This window comes from Echeneis naucrates, chromosome 9 (assembly GCF_900963305.1).
Source record: "Echeneis naucrates chromosome 9, fEcheNa1.1, whole genome shotgun sequence".
NCBI classification, from domain to species: domain Eukaryota; kingdom Metazoa; phylum Chordata; class Actinopteri; order Carangiformes; family Echeneidae; genus Echeneis; species Echeneis naucrates.
In genome coordinates, this window is record NC_042519.1 from 3,999,177 (window position 1) to 4,018,894 (window position 19,718).

The window sequence follows — 19,718 nt, forward strand, 5'->3', positions numbered from 1 at the left end:
TTTTGGATGACGCACCAAAACACAGTGAAGCGCACGTCCTGCAGCCGATGCCACAATGTGAGGCAGTGGAAAATAATCCCTCTCAGGCCTGTCCCTCCAGTTACTAATGATTAAGTGTGCTAACTAATTACATAGGCAATTTCATGTTCAAATGGAGCAATGTAACAACCAGCAGTAGAATTAAATTCTCAGATAGAGTCATGTCAAAACAAAAAAGAGCACAGAGGCATCTGCAGCTGGACTTATCATCACAGCAAATAATAGAGACTTTCAATTCATATTTGATGTTTTCCATTCATTGACAAAGGCCAGATTCATATTTCTTCCACCATTCTGTAAATATTCAATTAGTAAGCCTGACAGAGCTAAGCTGAGCTGTTGTCACAGTTACCGAGGTTCTTGCCCTCTGGTCTGTAACCATTTTTAGATTACTTCTGCTCTCTTCGCATATGAGGAGTCAGTCAATGTCCAACTTGTTTGCTTTCTAAAAACATCTCAGTGGACCTGCACTGTATATGAGGTACTAAATCTTTTCTCCTAGATCAGCTCCAACTGCCAGCCACAATCCAATCTTTACATCACTCTTTATGTCCCGCTTTATTTTTCACATGCCAGTCTATATGTGTATTTGATTTCTGTCCTTGACCTCAACTCAACAGAACCGTTTAGCCCGTGCAATGTGATTGAAAAAATTAAAACATTTAAGAGTTTAAATCTGATCTGTATCCTTTATTTACATCTTCAATGTATCATTGGTACATGGAACAACACACTGCTCTGGCACTGATCTGGTTTAACATTCACAGAAAACATAATGAGGATAAAAATACTCTTTGTCTTCTGTTCACCTCTTCTTTTTTTTTTTTTTTTTTTATGAACAGGTTTTCCATCACAGCCGCCTGCATCTGCTTGCTGTCAGTGTGAGCAACAGGCCATTCATAATGTTCATTAGCAGACCTTCCACTCAGTTTCCCATGGTTCTTTGTTTGTGTGTCATGTATGACCTATGACCTGTGAACTGATACTGCTGGACTGACAGACTGATCTGCATGTGAGCAGTGCGTATCACTGGTCTAGCAGCTTCTTCCACATGAATGAAAGAAGGTGACAGACCAAGATGCTTTGATGAATGATTTCACATGGACAATAAATTGCGAAACAACAATGGCACAATCTGAGTAGTTACATACATTGTGACATGAGAAAATAGGAGTGTAAACTTTCTTACAAAATAAGGATCTGTTATTGAGTCACTTCATTTGAGATTACAAAGTAAATGTACTTTTGGGAATTGTTGCTATTTCCCATCCCACAAAAAAAAAAAAAAAAAAAAAATAGTCCAAAAATCTTTTGAGCTACTAACACATTGTCATGGTTAAAAAAAACAGCTCCGATCTAAGTAGCTCTGTTGTAAAAACCAAAAAAAAAAAATAATAAATTAGAACAATAAATAGACTTTTATTTGACACAAGCAGCAGAGGTATTAAAGGCTTACGACAAAAGAAAAGAACTTTATCTCCTTTGGATATCTATAAAGGGAACGGGACAAGGTGCTTCCCAACACCCTTTTCCGCTCTTCGTTTTGTGGCAGAAAAATATATCCCAAAAGGCAGTTTTAGTGTAAAATTGATGAATAACTGGTTGGAGGTATGTTGGGGCACATGACACTGGGTCAGTGGGTTGAGCCAGTGGAGATAGTTTATTACCCAGGAATGTGGAAAACCTCTGCTGCTTTGTGCTGTTTCACCCCCTGCCCCACTCCAACCACCTCACAATTGCAGCCAGTTCTCCAAACCTGAGTGGTGGCGAACATGTTTCTCGATCCCCAACACCTTGCTATCGCTTTAGCTTGGGGGAGTGGGAAAGAGGCATGTGAATTGGGAAACAGGGTTGGGAGAGATAACTGTGCCACCAGGACCCTGCACAGCACCTACGTATCAGGAGGCCGCAGGAGGCAGGAGCCTACAGAGTTAATGTCTTGTCAGGTTGCCTCTGGGAGGTCATTTCACTGCACTGGGACACATGAAGTGCTGATTAGTGTTTGCATCAAGTGGGGAGGCCAGAGATAAGTTGAGAGGAAGACAGATGTCCGAGGGAAGTAGGGGGAGGGGAATAGCTGGCCCACTAGGTCACATCAGCCTGTGCTCAAGAAGGATGTGCTTGGTTTGGTCCTTTGGGAACTTGTGTGCCTTTTTATTCTTGTTTGAGTCACTAGAAACAACATGTTGGCCGTAGAACTGCAGTACATTATTACCGCTCTCTAAATAATGACAAAAGATGGTCATGCCTTTGGCAATGTAAGATTAAATACAATCTCACAAGCCCTTACTAGGCTTCCAACAGCTGTCCCATAAATACATTCTTGGCTTTTCCAGCTTATTGTATTTTCACTGTCTTTCCTCCTAATGTAAGACTTTAAGAAGAGTTACACTCTCTGAGTACAGACTATCTGCAGCCACACTCAGCCACCACCATCCCTTCAAACTTGTACTTATAGGTGACCACCCCTGTGTCATCCAGATATAGCAGGGAGATGGGGTCCAGCTTGGTGGGAACACAACAAGCCCGCGCTGCCTTCTGAGGACTGTTGATGTTGATCAGTGTCTGGACAATGGCATGCTTGGTGGGTGTGACATGTTTTGTCAGTGGAAAGGAGCAAATGCCAGTACACTCAAAGGCATCATAACCAGTGGGTGCTAAGATCCAACTGTCCCATCCGATGTCTTTGAACTCTACATATAAAGATTGTTTCTTGCAATGGTTGCCTTTCGCATTGCGCCGAATGCGGGATGCTGTGTCATAGATCAGATTGGAGCGCATTTGGATGAGGTCCTCTTCGTCTGGCTCAGCTTCTTCATTTTCCCCATCTGTATCCCTCCGCAGCTCACCCCACAGGTTCATCCCCAAGCCATTCTGTACAACCATGTTTGAAGTTTCGTGGTCTATCATCTCATTCAGCTCACGCCTATCATCGCGGTGATCCCTGCTTTGGTCATCAGAGAAAACAATCAGTAGCGGTTTGTGTTTTTCCCAAGGACTGTTGTCAATCTTCATGTCTCCTTCAACTGGATTACCTTTGTTGTCCTCTGTCACACCTTGACCATTGTCATCAGCCAAACTAGCAATGTGCACTTCCAAGCGGTGTGTAGTGCCATGGTTAGAGTTGTGCCAGCGTTGAACAGCAGCAGTGATGTCAAAGGCCTCCCAGCCATTATCAGTACCATAGACTTGGCGTGAAGCCAACTCAACCAGCTCAATCCGCTCCTCTCCCCCTCTGAATCCATCACCTCTCACCGTGTTTCCGTCAGTCATGTTGCTATCCAGGTCGCACAATACCAGCTCATAGATTGTGACCTTGCGGTCAACACCAGCAAATAGGTGGCGGTCAATCTGGACAAGAGTGTAGAGGCGAAGCTCAGCCGCTGCGATGCGTTCATGATCAGGGACTGACACATTGAAGAGGAGAGGATGGCGCCTCACTCCACCAACAGCCACAACACTGGAAGATGAATCTGGGGAAGATATATAAATGGTCTAACTTAGGAGTTCTGCAACATATCTATAACATATATAAAACTTATGAATATTTGTTCTCATTTTCATTTTTAATTTGGAAACAATGAACTGTTTTATTCAAGCACAAAGCCAGGAAACCATTTTCATATGATCATTGCCTTGCAAAGAGAAGTAACAGGAAACATGGTCACGGCTACGACTTGGAGTAAATCAACAAAAGTTTGATTTGTATGTGCTTGAAGTCAGTCTAATTATGAACTGTATGAACGAAAACCCTGCAAACAGTTTCACTTGTTATATTAGAGAGAGAATGATAAAGAAAATAAAAAATAACATTGAAAGGATATGAAAAGCAGATCTTATCTTTTATCAATCTAACGAATAACATAAGAGCAGAGTGAAGCGTACCTTCATTTTTGAAGCTGCGGACGATGTTGGCAGAAGGCATGGCAGTGTGGTCATTAGCAAAGCGGTTGTAAAGTTCCATCATGTACTCAGGTGGCTCTTCTCGTGTGTTTCCATGAAGCAGTGAAGGACCCTGTCCTGACAGGTTGAAAGTGCGCAGGAACTGTTCCTTCAGGCTGTCCAGCAAGCTCTGCATGTCCACGTTGCTGGTTTGTTCCAAAAGTGCTGTATCCACCACCCCTCCGTGCCCATCTCCCAGCCCTGGAGACGGCCGATGCCTTCGATGTGGGCTAGAGATTGGGCTGCTTTTGCCACACAGAGGCAACTCAAGCAGCAGGATGGAAAACAACAAGAGCAAAGTCTTGGCGCTGCAGATGGTGCCTGGCTGAGAAAGCCAAATTCTCGCCATGGGAAAACCAAAAATTAGCAGTCTTCTATTTTATGCCCTTTGAGGTTCTCTTTGAATGAGGCAACAACAACACAAATTGGACCCCTCAATCCGAAAGATAATTTGAGTGGTGTTCAGTTTATCTGTGTCTTCAGAAAACTCTGGTTCCGTGGTAGCAGTATTGCTGACCTTTGGACTGACCAGTGTGAAACTCTTTGCAGGAGCGTGTATTACTGCTGCTCTCCTCCAGACCTCACAGCATTTATTCTCATGCACACCTTTTGATGTCCTTTGTGGCAGGGCGGCAGTTCCGGTGATAGGGTGGCCAAGGCTCGTCTTTGTCCGCCCGGCTCATGTCTGTTCTCTCCTGTGTCAGTCTTGTTCTGGACTCTGCTCTCGTCTTCCCAGCTCTTTCTTTCTGTCCCTTATCTGGTGGGCTCTGCATTTTTTGCTGGTGTGTGTGTGTGTGTGTGTGTGTGTGTGTGTGTGTGTGTGTGTGTGTGTGTGTGTGTGTGAGAGAGAGCGTGCATGGGTGCATGCCCTCAACTTTGTGTGATGCACATGAGCGTGTGTTATCTCATAACTTAAATGAACTTAATGATGAGTTTGTAAACACTGTCTTGTAGCTTCTTCCTACAAAGTGCTATTTTGTTTGGGTGGGTGCTTCATTTGTTTGTTTGGTTTGTAGATGGTGGAGTTGGGCAATTTTTTTTTCTTTTTTTTTTTGGACAAATTACACCAAGGGTCTGTTGAATGTACCAGGATATATCTATGAAACAACACATGTCCAAATGAAATTGAAATGTAATGAAGTGTGAAGCCTTAATGATCCTGAATGAAAGATACTGAGCTGAAGAGTGTCAACAACCTTTCAAGAGGCTTGTGAGAACATAGTGGAGTAGGACAATATTATTGTTTGCATTCATTCAACAAAGCAACAGTGTTATGTTGCGCTTGCTCTGCTCCATACTTGATGATTGGACGCTGTCTGGAATGATTTATCTGTGCACAAGAAGCGCCTTAAAAATGTCAGAGCAAGTTCAAAAACAAACATTCATAAAAAGGCGGGTGGCGTCCTGACTGCAGAGACGGATATGCCGTACATGGAGAACCAGGCTAGCATTGCTAAAGTTTGGGTGAGAATGTCAGCAATTCTTTGGCAGATTTGAAAAAGCTCTTTGATTTGCCATCCAAAATCTCATTTAACTATACAACTGTCCTTCATTCCTGAGCTTCTTTGGGTGACCTGTAGATACACTCTTGATTATGGCACTCTACAAAGATGGGAAGGAATGAACTTTTTCCTTCCTCTGCCACTCATCTGCCAGGCTGACAGTTGACAGAGGTGCTGTTATCTGTCACTCTGTTAAACTGCTGTCACAACAGACTATCACATCTTCCCTGATGGCTGTACAAAGACTTGATAGTGGCAATGTCCTCTTCAGTCAGGCCCCTCCAGATGGTCTCAATTATAATGCACATAATTTGGATCCGTAGAGGGGCTTGCTATTTTTGGACCTAACCTTTCAAGGTTCCAAGGTTTTGGGCTATCCAATATCCAAATTATATAAATATTTTGAGGTTTATTTTCATGTAAAGAGTTGCTTTCTGTGTCTGCAGACTAAGACTAAAAGACGTTGGGTACCTCGTAGCTTCAAGGAGAGGGGAACTCTGGTGTTAGATCACAACTCTGGTTGGTGAGATAATTACATATGTGGCTTTAATTATACCGTGAAACTGCATTCTTTTAAGTAGCTTAATACAGATATTAGAGTTTTTGTTATGCTGGTGCTTGGCTCTGAATGCTGTTATTCAGTTAGATTTACAATATCCAGCCATTATCTTGTTCTTATGGGGTCACAGAGGGCTGGAACCAATCAAAGCGGACAATAGGCAAGGGCGGATTGCACCCTAAACACACAACCAATTAATGCAACTGTGGGAGGAAGTCAGAATGCACAGAGGTAACCCACATGTACACAAAAATGAAATGCTGACTTGCTGGTATAGAACGTGACAAATGTGGTGTGAGATTATTTTTCTATCAACAAAGACAGTTTAGTTCATGCAGTTTTATTAATTTACCACTAACAGGACATATCAGACAATTAACAAATGAATTATTCCAATATACCAATCATTCACATTATACAGTTCAGTTGTCCTGCAGTCTAATCTGATATTGATGAACTAAGTTCTTCCATTTTCATGGACAAACTTTCTTCGTCCTGTGTGGTGCTTCATTTTGTCAGAGTCACCCTCATCTGAAGCCATGAAGAAAGCTACATCAGACTCAGAAAGTGCATAATCAGCAACACCACCTCTCCATTAGAGAGAACAAAATGTGCTTGAAGAACTCTTAACACATTTTGAACTAAACGGAGCTCAAATGCAAACAATCTAGGATAATCCCTCTGGAGGACAATTTTCCAAAATCAGCCCAGTCATGAAAAAGACAGGTTCAGAAATCCATGTAATAGTGAACGTGATAAAGAGAGAAAATGACTGTTAGGTGGGAGCATGTGTCTTTCTGCTGAGGAATTGCTGAATGTCTCTTTGAAGCTCCTCGTTGCGTCTCTGGGCCTCATCTCGACTGCGTTCTGCGTTTTTCAGGCAAATCTCCAGAGCAGTCACACGGTGGCGCTCAGTCTCCAGAGCCGACTGAAGCTCAGCGACTGCGGCCTTCAGCTCCTTATTCGCCTGCTGCAGACTGTAACAGATAATAATAATAACAATGGTAATGATAGCAGTCACAGAGAGCCCAGATATGCAAACTTTCGGTCTTTCCTGGACACAAGTTCTGTCCTTGCAGTCTTTGATGTAAAGCAGATTAAGCTTTTCCATGTCAAAACTTTCTCATGACAAACGGCAAAACAAACCAACACAATTTAAATGGTTTCAAAATGTACCAGCAGTAGCTGATATAAAAAGCTGTTTACTGGACTCAAATGCAATTCTTTCGTTCCAATATTCACCTGGAAGATTGAATTTACCTGGAAACACACCTGCAAACTCTTTCATGTACTCAATATGAACTTTTTGAAAACTGAACTTAGGTATTCAATTGAAAAATGACATTTTTGGCAGTCGTGCTAACATATAAATTTCATCCGTTTAATATTGCCTTTCAAAGTTATATAGAAGAATGTGATACTCTGTCTGGTATGTGGTGAGTCAGTGACACAGTTACCGTGTCTCAGTGTAACTTAACTCACCTGTCTACAAGCTGCTGGTTGTCCTTCTTCAGCTCAGACTTGCTGCTAACCTGCTGACCCAAACCAGCCACTGTCAGGGTCTCTGTATTCTTTTGATGGGTCAGCGCCCTGGCAGGCTGAGACTCGCCGTCAGGTTGTTTAGAGTCGGCTGTTGAAGAAGCTGTGCTTTCACTTCCTCTGTGGGATGTGACTTTATCCACTCCTTCCTTGTTATTCATCTGAGACCCCCCAAACAATGATCCTGAACTCCGGAGATCTAGGATCTTAAAAATGTCCTCTGATAACGTTCCGCTCTTCTCTTCTGTCGTCTCCTGGATGCGACTCCACCTGTTGAGAGCATCAGCTTTCGCTGCCATCCCAGTGAGGGGGCAGTTGAAGGTGGGCAGGGTCTGGGTGCGTTTGCGGGGACTTCCGAGCCAGTCATCTGTGTGTGGCAAGCCAGGCTCCTGAAGGGGTGTCTGGGGGCTACACTCTCCTCTGTCTGGACCTGGACTGTCTGCGTCCTCCTCCTCTTCTGGAGACTCAGACAGAGATGCATCACCCATCTAAGAAGAACACATAATAAATAAATACAACACATTTGGGTCTTCGTGGACAGAGGTGGTTTTAGAGTCAGAGAGAAAAACTAACTGTAAGCGAAAGAGACAAAATTTAAAAAAAAAAAATAAATAAAAAAATCAAGTATTTGTCACAAAGTACAAATAAATAGTAACGCAATGTGATCATGAGCTTGGATGTTTCTTTGTAAAGTAAAGTCTGAGCTTTGATAAAGGGAAAGGTAAACAGTCCCATATTTTATGTTTTCCACTTTTTCATTTCCACTTGTTCATTTACAACCTTGGGGTTCTCTCTGGAACTCACTTTTCAGTTAAAGGCTGTGTGTATGTGCCTGTGGCCCAACCTCATTGATACTTTGTAGTATGAATGTCAAATCTAGACCTGCTTTTTAATCAAAAAAGACATGGACATTTTGCTTTACAGCAGGGGAACAAGGATTTGATAAGCAAACAGCTGTGGACCCTCTGAAATGACCTGTATTAATGTATAAATACCTAAAGTATGCTCTGATCTTAGAAAGTTTAAATAATGAGCACAACCTGCTTTTACTAATAACACAAATCATTGTATTATTTTTGTTCATTCTGGATGCATCATTCAAACATTCAAAGTGTAGCCTCAGTTTATGAATTTGTAATAATTGTAACATTTGTAATATTAACATTACAAAAAACATTAACATTTAACCAATGAATTATTGTGTCTGTTCATATTGCATAGTTTGGTTGTCCTGCAATCTAAGCTCATGTTGACTGGCCTTGAATTTCTACAGAAACTCTTTTATATTTTTTTTTTATATACCAACTTTCAAATATAACTTTGCAAAGAAATAATCTCCCCATGCAATATAGATTTGCAATGGGCATAATTAATAAATACATGTAAGGCCACTGTTTTTAGTGTGGCATTAGCTTAGCTCCATTGTGTCTGACAATACAAATGACTTAAATAGAAGTTCACACTGTCGATTGCCACTTTATATTCACAATAATATATTCTATGTGCACGCACCACATTATTTATGTACCCATGTACCTCTAAGATTTGCCAGGTATTTTGAGAAATGAACAGCAGACTGTTGAACCTAGCTGATGAAATTAAAACTCACTTTCTTCCTTGACTGACTTCATTCTGTATTGTCGCACATATATATATATATATATATACATATAGCATGTGATATGTGTAACCGCACAACATCACCTACAAACAGGACACAAAAAACACTTCATTGTACCTCTGCAGACTCCCAGCCCACAAAGTTACGGGGCGCGTTCTTCTGGCTCTCCACCTTGTTTGCGGGAGGGGAAGGGAGCACATCCTTGGAGAGAGGAAACAGGGCCTCGTGTTGTCTGATCATCACTGTCATTAGCTTCTGGATCTGAGGGGTTGCTGTGAGGTAAAAAGAAAAACAGATGAGAAAATCTTCTTATCAAAGTGTCTCGTCTTTCACTTACTTATACAATTGCCTGATTCACTTTTGTCAGTCAAAAAATCTGTTGATTCCAGGTTTTATTTTCTTGCACTTACTTTTGATTCAGTTGCTATTGTTCAAATGTACAGGCAGACCATCCTATCTGAAACGTTTGTGGAATTGACATATAAATTGAAAGATGCCTGCCTCACCTCTGAGACCATGTTTGTAAAAGGCTGTTTTCATTTCAAAATAAGGCATCCAAAACGAGATGGATGTAGTCATGTCACCAGATTGCCACTAATAAAAATAGCACATATTATCTGGATTCCGTACAGTGATGTTATAGCAACTATTTTGAACATATCCAAATATAACTTTTATTTATTTATTTATTTGTTTGTTTGTTTATTTTATTTTTTTTGTTTGCCTTCCAGCTTTTTCCTATTTGGGGTTACCACAGCAAGTCATCTCTATGACTTGCATGATTGCTTTGGCCGCAACCCTCCACGTTACTCTAGCCTTGGGACCGGCACAAGCATATCACTGGTTTGCCTTGTGGCTAGGGTTTGAACAAGGGGCCTCTGCGTGCAAAGCAAGCACTCAACCACCAAGTTATGTCTCCTGGCAGAATAAAATAAGTCTTCTCGTTGAATTTAATTCATTCAGCTCTTGAGAGCACACTGTAATGTATGCTGGGGAGTGAGCAGTGTTTTCTCACCCTTCATCACAGTGATGGGGTCTTCTAACTGAGGTTTCAGCAAATTGATTCCCATCACTGTAGCCAAGTTCTCCACGTTCATCTTATTCACACTGGAGTGCTGCTGTACCTCAAACAAAAACCTTGAAAAAAACAAAGGTGATTAAGAGACATAGCTGCAGATGTGTCAGGACTGAAAAGAGATCTGAGAGTAGTTTACTCTGGGTTTTTTCCAGAAGTACTCTGCAAGGTCTGTTAGATTTACAGTCAAGTGTGATTCTCAAGGACTTTTTGGACAGGTATTAGTGAGACATCTTTAGCCACAGATAATCTTTTGTGGATAATAATGCTTTGTGCTGGAGCCTCTACTCACCGGCACACATAACTTAGAAGATTGTAGTTAATCCTGGGGAGAAGAGAGATTTGTTTCTCCAACTTTTCCCAACCCTGAAAGCAGTGATAGATTAAAGGGCGCATTCACATTTAAATGATCTGATGTCATACATAAATACAGACACACAGGTACTGAGGCGCAGACAAACCTCTGTGCTGGGGGAGTCCAGCAGGTTGGTGCAGTCCAGAAAGTCTTGGTACTGAGTCCAGGGCACCACAGGCTCTGGAAGCTCTCGAAGGTACAGCTTAAGCAGTGACGCCACTGTGTGGACATCTGTATCACTGCAAAAAAAAAAAAAGAAAACACAACTAAAGAACACGTTTTTGTGGTGAAAGTGACATTCATTCATTTTTCTTCCACTGGTTATCAATTTCCTGCTCACACTGGGTGAGGGTGGGGTCACCCTGGACAGGTCACCAGTCCACCACAGGGCCAACACACAGAGACCAACAACCACTCACACTCACACTCAGACCTACAGACAGTTTAGAGTCACCAGTTAACCCAAACATGATGACTTTGGACGGGGGGAGGAAACCGGAGGACCTGGAGGAAACCCACACAGGAACAGAGAGAACATGTAAACTCCACATAGAAAAGCACCAGGCTGGGAACTGAATCTGTGACCTTTTAGTTGCAAGGCAACTGTGCTAACTGCTATGCCCCCATACTGCCCATGAAATTGCCCAATTTACATGAACCTGTGAGAGTTGTAGCCTCAGTTTCAGTTTGGTGTTCTTGATTGGCCATGCCTGGTGTGGCCTTCTGCTGTTGCAACTTCAAAGTCTACTTCAAGGTTGTATGTGTGGGGCATTTAGACATGCTTTCCTACATTTTGGTAAACCAATCTGGCCTTTCTCCTCTCACTTTAGGCATCAAAAAGGCATTTTAGCCCAGAAAATCTCCTGTCACTGGATATTTTTTTGCACATTCTCTTTTTCAATGTACTTTCTTCATGAGCCATATGGATAGTTGTGCATGAAAATCCCAATAGATCAGCGGTATCTGAAAAACTCAGCCAACTCCATCTGGAACCAACCACCCAGTTTAAAGTCAAAGATTCCCTCTTTTGCCCGTTCTGATATTTGATTGAACAGCAGATTGTCTTGACCTAGTCAACATGCTTAAATGCACTGAGTTGCTGCCATGAGAATGGCTAATTAGATGTCTGCATTCACAAGCAGTTCATTAGGTATGGCTGGCTAGTGACTGAATATACCTTTGTTTAACCAATCTATTTTTTGATAGATTAGACATTTTATCATAAGTACATCTGTAAGCATTTTTGTAGTAATTATAAAAGGTATTTACATAGTGGTCTGTGGTTGAAACATGGTCTTTGATCATTTCTACTACCTACGAGTGCAGACATAGCTTTAGGAATGTTGCTGTTTGGGCCCCTAGGCCCAGTTTTGTATGTTCAGCTGTACATCAGGATTATTACAAAAAAATGTTTCAAAAAAATACAATACAGGAAACAGAAAATCTTATATCCTCTTGATTTTGAAACATGATATACCTGACCATCCAGTTGCTCCTTGACTCTGTTTACATTATCTTACTTACAAATATTTGAAATAGATGTTTTAAGCAGCAGTACCCAGTGAGAGGAGCATCTGATGTTGAGTAAGAGATGTTCTGCTGCGCCTGCCAGAACAGGATGTGGTGACACAAATCTAACTTCATCTCTCTCATTTCTACTTGCCTCTAAGAAGAAAAAAAGCTGATTCTGTTCATTGATTGAGGTAATGACATTTTCACCTTATATAGCAGTGACCTTTATAAGATTATGCATTGTCCAGCCAGGTAAAAAGGCTTAAAAAGATCAAGTTTAACATATTTGAGAAGGGACAGTCAGAGGGATGTAAATACCATTTTATAACCCCTGAATATTCAGCATTTGTTGCGTATTTAAGTAAAATACCCTTCCATACACTCACACATATTCACTTTCTGTACTAGTCATAGATATTTGTGTGTAAATGATGAACAAGTGATGTCAGGATCTGGTCTAGTCAAGTCCAGTCTGGTCAACACTGAAATCAACTCCATCACATCGATCTCTTCTGTACGGGGGGTCTCACCTGGGAAAGGAAGGCCTTTCTCCAGCATCAAAGGCATCTCTGAATTGTTTGACGGCGTTGTCCTGTCCGGGCAGGCGGAAGATGCCTTCTTCATCCAGCCCGTGTTCTTTTATGAACTCCACACACTTCTGCACCAAAATTGGCACAATTTGGGGCCCAAAACGTTGTTCATACGTTACTGTGTCTATGAGACTCTTTGCAAACACTGCAAAGAAGCAGAGTGGTATTAGATGACATCCCTGACCAGTAACACTTGCAAAGAATAATTGGAAAACATGTAATGTAGGTCTAATCATCTCACACACTCTACCAAGTGAGCAACAATTGTGTCCATGTACAAATTAAATAAATGAGATGAGCCAGGTTATCCGAATCGCTCTGTTTCCACTGCATACAATAATTAAGATGATTCTCTTGAGAGAGTCACTTCAGATTTAATATATAAAAAAAGAGGCATCAATCTTATGATCTAATCCCTCACAAGAAATTTAAAACACCAATTTTCGGGGCAAACGGGACTTGTTGCCAAACCCACATTCGTTTTTTCATTCTTCATGCTTATCCACGTGCAGTTGAATGATGCCATACAGGTGCAGTATGGAAATAATGCACCACACATCAGACATCAGAAACAAACAGCTTTAGACTTAAAGAGTTTACTAAACCTCCACTTGTCGGTGCGCCAATGACTCTGCGTAGCGTGCGTACCCACTCCTCCAAGTCAGTCTGGGAGTTTGTCATGAACACATATGGGCATCGTTCTCTGTCTCCAGTTGAACCTGTGAAATTAGGATTATTGAAAAATTACATCTCAGTATGTAGTGCTTAGTATGTTAGGTCTCTTTAACTCCATAAAGACTTTGTGTAAAGTGCCCTGATGTAACTTTGGTATAATTTGGCATATATACATACATTTGATTTGATTTGATTTGTCTAGTATATGTATATATATATATATCTATATATATATATATATAGATATATATATATGCTTCTGCAGGATAAGTCTTGTGAGAGGGCTCTTAAACCAGTGGAGGAGACCCAATTTGAATATACTGTAAAACAGAACATGGTAACTTATGAGGCCTGAAGTCAGATTTGTTCTGTTTTCAAGGTGGACCGTTTGCTTACGTGGTATGATCTCGAAAAGGAACTTCCCCGGGTCATCTGGGCTTGGGGGGAGTTCATTAACTTTACTGAACCGTAGCTGGATGACTCCCTGAAGACCAGAAGAAAGAACATACACTGACACAAGAGACGTGGTGGAATATCTAACCACACGTACAATATTACGTTATTGTATAATATTTCCAAATACATTAAATGTATCTAATATAATATGACAATAAAATTATAGTGTTTGTATTTCTTGACATTGCTGTCCCCGTCCAAAGGTGGTGAGTAAGCTCTGCTCCATGTTCCTACTCAATAGCTACTGTAATACCGCTCATGATTACCATTAATCATTTCCAACTTCACTTCTGCTAAAAAACATATTTTCACATACTGCCAACATTTAAAAAGGCACATTTGTGGTACCATCTGTACATTTTGTTTGTATTTCTATTACATTTTCTCTCCTCCTGCTCTCACCCCACCACTGTTGCTAAGTGCTTGCTCTTGGAGGGAAATGCTTTGGCGCTGTGTAAATACATTCGATGTGATTTTGATTAGATTTGTTTATAATCACCTTGTGCTCCCATTAATTTTGACATTATATGTATCTATGTCTTGTGACTACAGGTGTCTCTTACATCATGGAAAAACTGTCACAAGGGCTTTTACGGATGCTTTACCAACCTAAAAGGGCAAAAAGGGCAAGAAAATCCTCTTTCCTGCTTTGCTATCATTTGGTTCAGGAGCCACTGCTGTTAACGTTACATGATACACATGGTAAACTGCACAGCTGGGTCCTAATATGACACTTCTTTTATTTGATACTATGGTCTAAATGCTCAAACACGGTAAGAGCAGGATCAGAGGGTTCACTTTTCCACGTGTAAACACTAGTAACGACACAATGGCAACCGCATGTTCCCATACACCCTGTAGTGCCTTTTTGGAAGTTTGCCCAAATATTGCACATGACATGAATAGGGGATTAACATCTTGTGTTCATTCCACAGAGACAGATGTGCAGCATGATAACAAGTTCTGGCTGCATGGTTCCAGTGTGTAACAGATTTGAGAGTGAAACAGTGGAGTGGAAAAGACAAAAAAAATGCTTTTCATAGGATGAGTCTTCTTTTGAAAATCCCTTAGCATCAGTTGTTGTTTACAGGAGGAGCGCAGAGTCAGCCACAAAGCCAGAAATGTGTTTGTGGTATTGATTAGAAATGATAAATTACCCACTAATATAAATGATTTTAGGGATTTACAAGATATGTAAGACAAAAACACTCGTATTTACTACTCTCAATTTTTCTGAGCACTGCCTTATGATACAGAAATAATAGAACAGAGATAGCCGCATGCAAATTCAAAAGTTCATGGCTCCCTCTTTGATATTGTTACACTTAGTACTTAATATTAATTGCTTTGGATAAAATGAGCGTAAATGTTTCTAATGACAAAAGGACAAACATGAATTGAGTATAAAATAAAGCAGATCTGTGTGTTACCTGGACAGTGGTCTCCTTGTCATCTTTGTGGTAGGTCAACGTGCTTCCTCTCAGCACAAAATAACGCTGCTGCCAATTCTTGACCAAAGATCGCTGTTGTTTCTTGAGCCAGCCTGCCTTCAGCGGCCTCTCCATGGACCTTGAGGAGCGTGGTGAGCCTGAGCCAGGGCTTCCCTCTCCAGGTATCACACTCTTGGATCGTGCTGCCACACACCAGAAGAGAGAAGTTGGGAAAAAATTCAAAAACAATCCGCAGTGTGTCGCTTCACATTTACCAAAATATCACCACTGTTCCTTTGCAGAAGAAAACTTCTCCTTTTTGTATATGAACATGCATCAGCCTTGAGTTTGCGAGGCTGGCTTAATGTTGTCTATTTTTGTTCCCATTTATAAGGAAACTGCTGGTCAGAGCTGCCCAGCTTGGATGACAGTGTGGATGAATGGAGCTGTGTATATAAAATATTTAAAAAAACATACACAATAAAGTGAAAAAGTCAGAGGTCATGCTGCGTTTAGCCTTAAGTTGAACTGAAACTCACACATATGACCTCCTCTTCTGAGATTATACAGTCACCTTTGGTTGACATTTGTCACCATTGAGTTCTTGTGACTGTAATGCCATGCTCAATGAAAGAGCAGAGGCAGATGCTTGGCGCCTTAGCAGCTTGCAGTGTTGTAGAACTACAGACACGACAAGACTGAGATTGAGGCCCATTGCTTAGTTGTTCTTAAATTCATTGTGTCTTCTCAAGCAAGATGAGAAGAAGGGTTGCGCTGGGGTAAACAGGAAGCTTCAAAATAATCCCAGAGGGCTGGCGATACTTTGAAGGTCTCCACCTAGAAGCTTCAGAGGCTTTTGTGTAGCTTTACCCGTCGCCCTCCCTTGATTAGTGGATAGCTGTGTGTGCGGCTGTGTGCCCACACACAGGCTAGTGTCACACAACGCCCTCAGTTTATTTAAACTGGCATTGGCCTCTTAATACAGTGCAAGTGTAGATGAGCACCTCGAAGATATGCTCAGTGCCCAGCGCTGGAAGAAATTACATTTTTCAGTGTAAAGCTTCCATGTCAAGATGGGCAGAGAATTTCACAATCCCCTGACAATGTCATATCAAAATATACAACAGAAAATTTCAGCAGTCAAGTTTCCTATCACAGCTCATACATTCTGCAAAAGTGAACGAGGAAGAGCAGTTTACTGCATCATGAAGACTCAACACCAGGACTGTTGGAATCACAATCCTTCTGTTATCTTTACATTTCTGACTGTCCATGGTGTCTTCTCGAAACTTTATGAAAGGACGGCTGCGGCATTGTTGTGCACATTTCATACATTTCATACGTGCAGGTCATATGTACACCTTCATACTGTATATGCAGAACGGCACAGCCTACAGACAGGAACAGCTCTGCAGGAACTGAACTCTTGCATCAGTTTCCTGTGTCACTTTTGTTGCTGTGTATAAAATCTGTCATCTGCCATGGCCTATAAGGCATTTCAGGGTACAGTCACCATGTGTGGGTCAATCGCTCGCAGGAAGTCAGAATTTTGTACAGGAGCATAGCATAGTTGCTGATCCTCAGTCAACAAGAAGCTAATAAATAGTGCACTGCAGTCTGCTACATCCTTCCAGAACAACTGGTTCCGCCAATTGTAAAAATGATCAGAATGGGAGCAAGCATGATGCACACTCTGAACAATGGCTGTACTGTGGAAAATGTACCCAGTCACCGCACTGAGTATGCAAATGTTGTCGACTGTTGTGCCATCCGAGACTGACAGGAAACCAGACAAGTTGCTTCTTTTATTCCAAATTATGCAAACACCAGTAAGCGTATTATTAATGAGTCTTGAAAGCCCTGCAGTCACTTTAAAATACATGACTGCGCTTAGTTTTGCATGCACACACAAGGGTTGCTCAATGTCTCATTCGAACCACCGGGAGAGGGCGTGACTTTTTAGAATACTTAAAAAATACTTTGAGGTTATGAATGTCAAGCTACATCAAAGCAGCATGTCTGAAAGCAACTCTGGTTACACTCAGCAATGAGACGGCCCATTACGAATCATCATTATTTATACACCTTATGATACGTCAATAAGATGGAGCATCAGTTATACCAGATATAAATACATTTGCAAGTGATAAAACATATTTCGAGAGAAAAGAGCCACATATTGTGTAATTTCCTCCACTATGTGGATTCGTTTCCACTGTGTCATCACTGATGTCATGAAAGAAGAGAAGAGGTAGTTTATTTTATCCTATGTTAGCTTACATGCCAAACAGTAAAGTGCCTGAAAAAGCAAGAGAAGTGTGAGAGTGCTGGATCCACAGCGAGGATAGTGAAGGCAGAAAAGTCACAGCTTACCTATCCGAGCTGTCTCAGCCTTTAAGGTGCTGAAGTCCCAGTTGCGAGGTAGTTTCAAAGACATTGTCCTTAAATCATCAACACAGGTCAGTGGTTCATGTCACACATACAGCCCCCTAGAGCACGCACGTACACACACAGACACAGACACACACACACACACACACACACACAAACATACACATTGACATTGACGCACGCTCACACACATGAGAACTGGAGATATCGCAGATCACACTTCCTATTTCCTGTGTGTTAATTTTTCTTCTTCTTTTTTTTCAGCCCTTCAAAACACGTCCCCTCCTGTTGCATTTACTTCCATGTTCATACTTGCTCTGATAAGCATGCTGCATAAATCGCTTCCAGGTTGAATCACTAAAATATCTGCAGGGCTTCATCTAGAGGGGATTTTTCAAACGACTGTTCCTGGTTTAACAAAAAAAAAAAAAAAAAAAAAACTGGGTTGTCTTCTAAACGGAAATGGTTTTCACCCCTTTTTTACTAATTTAGAAAGGATATTGCTTCACAGCTTGAGCTGCCAGAGAAGTGAGTCAGTATTTACATAGCTGGATTTTAAAGATGAAGCTTGAGGAATTGTGATGACTCACAGGCTTCCAGAGAAATTAGGTATTGCAATTGGTCATTAGAGATGGCTCTGTGTTCATTTTAAATGGGGAAGAAAAAAAATCAACAAGGAAGCAACCAGTAAAACAGCCAACCACGTCTTTTTTGTTGTTGCTGTTCATCTTTAATTTTCTCTGAACGAAAGCAAGGCATTAATTCAGCAAAAAAAAGTACTTTGTTCAACACAATGGTACAATTTCACACAAACCATTGCTGATTTAATAACATGAAATCATACAGGTTTAAAGGATAATATATAAGCACAAAATAAATCCACAGAGGGGAGCTTACACAATACAGTATACGGGACAGTTAAAACTCCCATACATTCTTTTCAGAGGGTCCTGGCTTCCACAGCAAAGTGGCACTGTCTTGAGTCTAAATGGCACGGAGGGGTTTCCTGAGTGCCATGAAATGCAAGAAACACTGATTTTGTTTTATGTCTTTATATCCTCCTAATGTTCCGGCTCCATGAAAGTTAATCTCTGGTTTAAGGGCACTGGAATGTATCAAACAGCAGTAAGAAAGGCTCAAACCTTTTCTGCTCAATTGCAGCATCAGTGTTACACTTTATACAATAACCACGCAAACTCCAGCTCTCTCTAGTGGCCACCTGTGACACCAGACAGAGAATTGGCAGTACAAAGCTGCAGGGGAGTCAAAAAAAAACAACAAAAAAACCTCAAAGATCCAACCACTTGCAGCGGCCATAATGCCTGAGATATCTACGACTGCTGAAACAGTCATCACGGTACCTTCAGGAAACTTCCTGTGTATTCAAAAGGAGACAATGCAACATTAGGCCACAAGTATCTGCAGCATTGCTTCAACTTGCAAAATGACACACAGGTTGATTCACATAACAGCAATCAGGGAATAGCCAAGAAAACACCAGGTGCACTAAAGTCACAGCAAGAAGAGACAGAGAGAAATACTTTCCTATCACAATATTTTTTTCTATAATGATAATAACAATACTTTATTCCTCTGATTAAAAATACTATAGAGCACTCAACATACCTCTTAACATCTTCGATATACAATATAGGTCTGATTTGCTTACAGTAAATAAATATTGTAAGAAAGATAAGTCAAAACTGGTTGAATATGACACAAGTCAAACTAAAGACCAATATGAAAAGGTATGAATGGAAAAAATCTAAAGCCATGCCTGCCACAATGGAGCCCCCCCAAAAAAAAATCTGGGTTATAAAAGATACATTTTGCTAATAATTGTGTTAAGAAATTGAAGCTGGTGAGCTATTTTCTGATAAGTGAAGCATTCATTGGCAATAAAGAGATAATAGCCCGTTTTTTATATGATGACATGGATGGAGACACTGGCCTTCACCTCCCTGCTACACTCATCTGCAACATAAACACAAAGATTAAATCATGTCAACACTTCACACAGGAAACAGCAAGT

General features: G+C 41.1%; 2 protein-coding genes across 2 annotated transcripts; both read right to left on the bottom strand.

Moving 5' to 3' along the window:
* Positions 1-1,427: 1,427 nt before the first annotated feature.
* bmp10 (bone morphogenetic protein 10) lies at positions 1,428-4,667 on the bottom strand. Its single transcript, XM_029511045.1, has 2 exons — positions 3,925-4,667; positions 1,428-3,512 (listed from the first exon to the last, which is right to left on the bottom strand). The coding sequence occupies exons 1-2, from the start codon at positions 4,328-4,330 to the stop codon at positions 2,446-2,448; spliced, it is 1,473 nt and encodes a 490-aa protein (XP_029366905.1). The 5' UTR covers positions 4,331-4,667; the 3' UTR covers positions 1,428-2,445.
* A 1,683-nt stretch (positions 4,668-6,350) lies between these two features.
* arhgap25 (Rho GTPase activating protein 25) lies at positions 6,351-17,732 on the bottom strand. The gene is made up of 11 exons (XM_029511537.1): positions 17,669-17,732; positions 15,296-15,498; positions 13,806-13,893; positions 13,340-13,453; positions 12,675-12,879; positions 10,739-10,871; positions 10,570-10,643; positions 10,218-10,339; positions 9,320-9,474; positions 7,525-8,069; positions 6,351-7,019 (listed from the first exon to the last, which is right to left on the bottom strand). Exons 1-11 carry the CDS (start codon positions 17,730-17,732, stop codon positions 6,818-6,820), a joined length of 1,905 nt encoding a protein of 634 aa, XP_029367397.1. The 3' UTR covers positions 6,351-6,817.
* Positions 17,733-19,718: the final 1,986 nt, after the last annotated feature.

Bases quoted from the DNA above. Each gene is read 5' to 3' on its own strand.
- bmp10 (XM_029511045.1), bottom strand. From the start codon at position 4,330: ATGGCGAGAATTTGGCTTTCTCAGCCAGGCACCATCTGCAGCGCCAAG. The intron at 3,513-3,924 runs GTACGCTTCACT...TATCTTCCCCAG, and splicing joins CCGCAGCTTCAAAAATGAAG to ATTCATCTTCCAGTGTTGTG.
- arhgap25 (XM_029511537.1), bottom strand. From the start codon at position 17,732: ATGTCTTTGAAACTACCTCGCAACTGGGACTTCAGCACCTTAAAGGCT. The intron at 15,499-17,668 runs GTAAGCTGTGAC...GGTGTGTGGCAG, and splicing joins GGCTGAGACAGCTCGGATAG to CACGATCCAAGAGTGTGATA. The intron at 7,020-7,524 runs GTGAGTTAAGTT...TATCTGTTACAG, and splicing joins AACCAGCAGCTTGTAGACAG to TCTGCAGCAGGCGAATAAGG.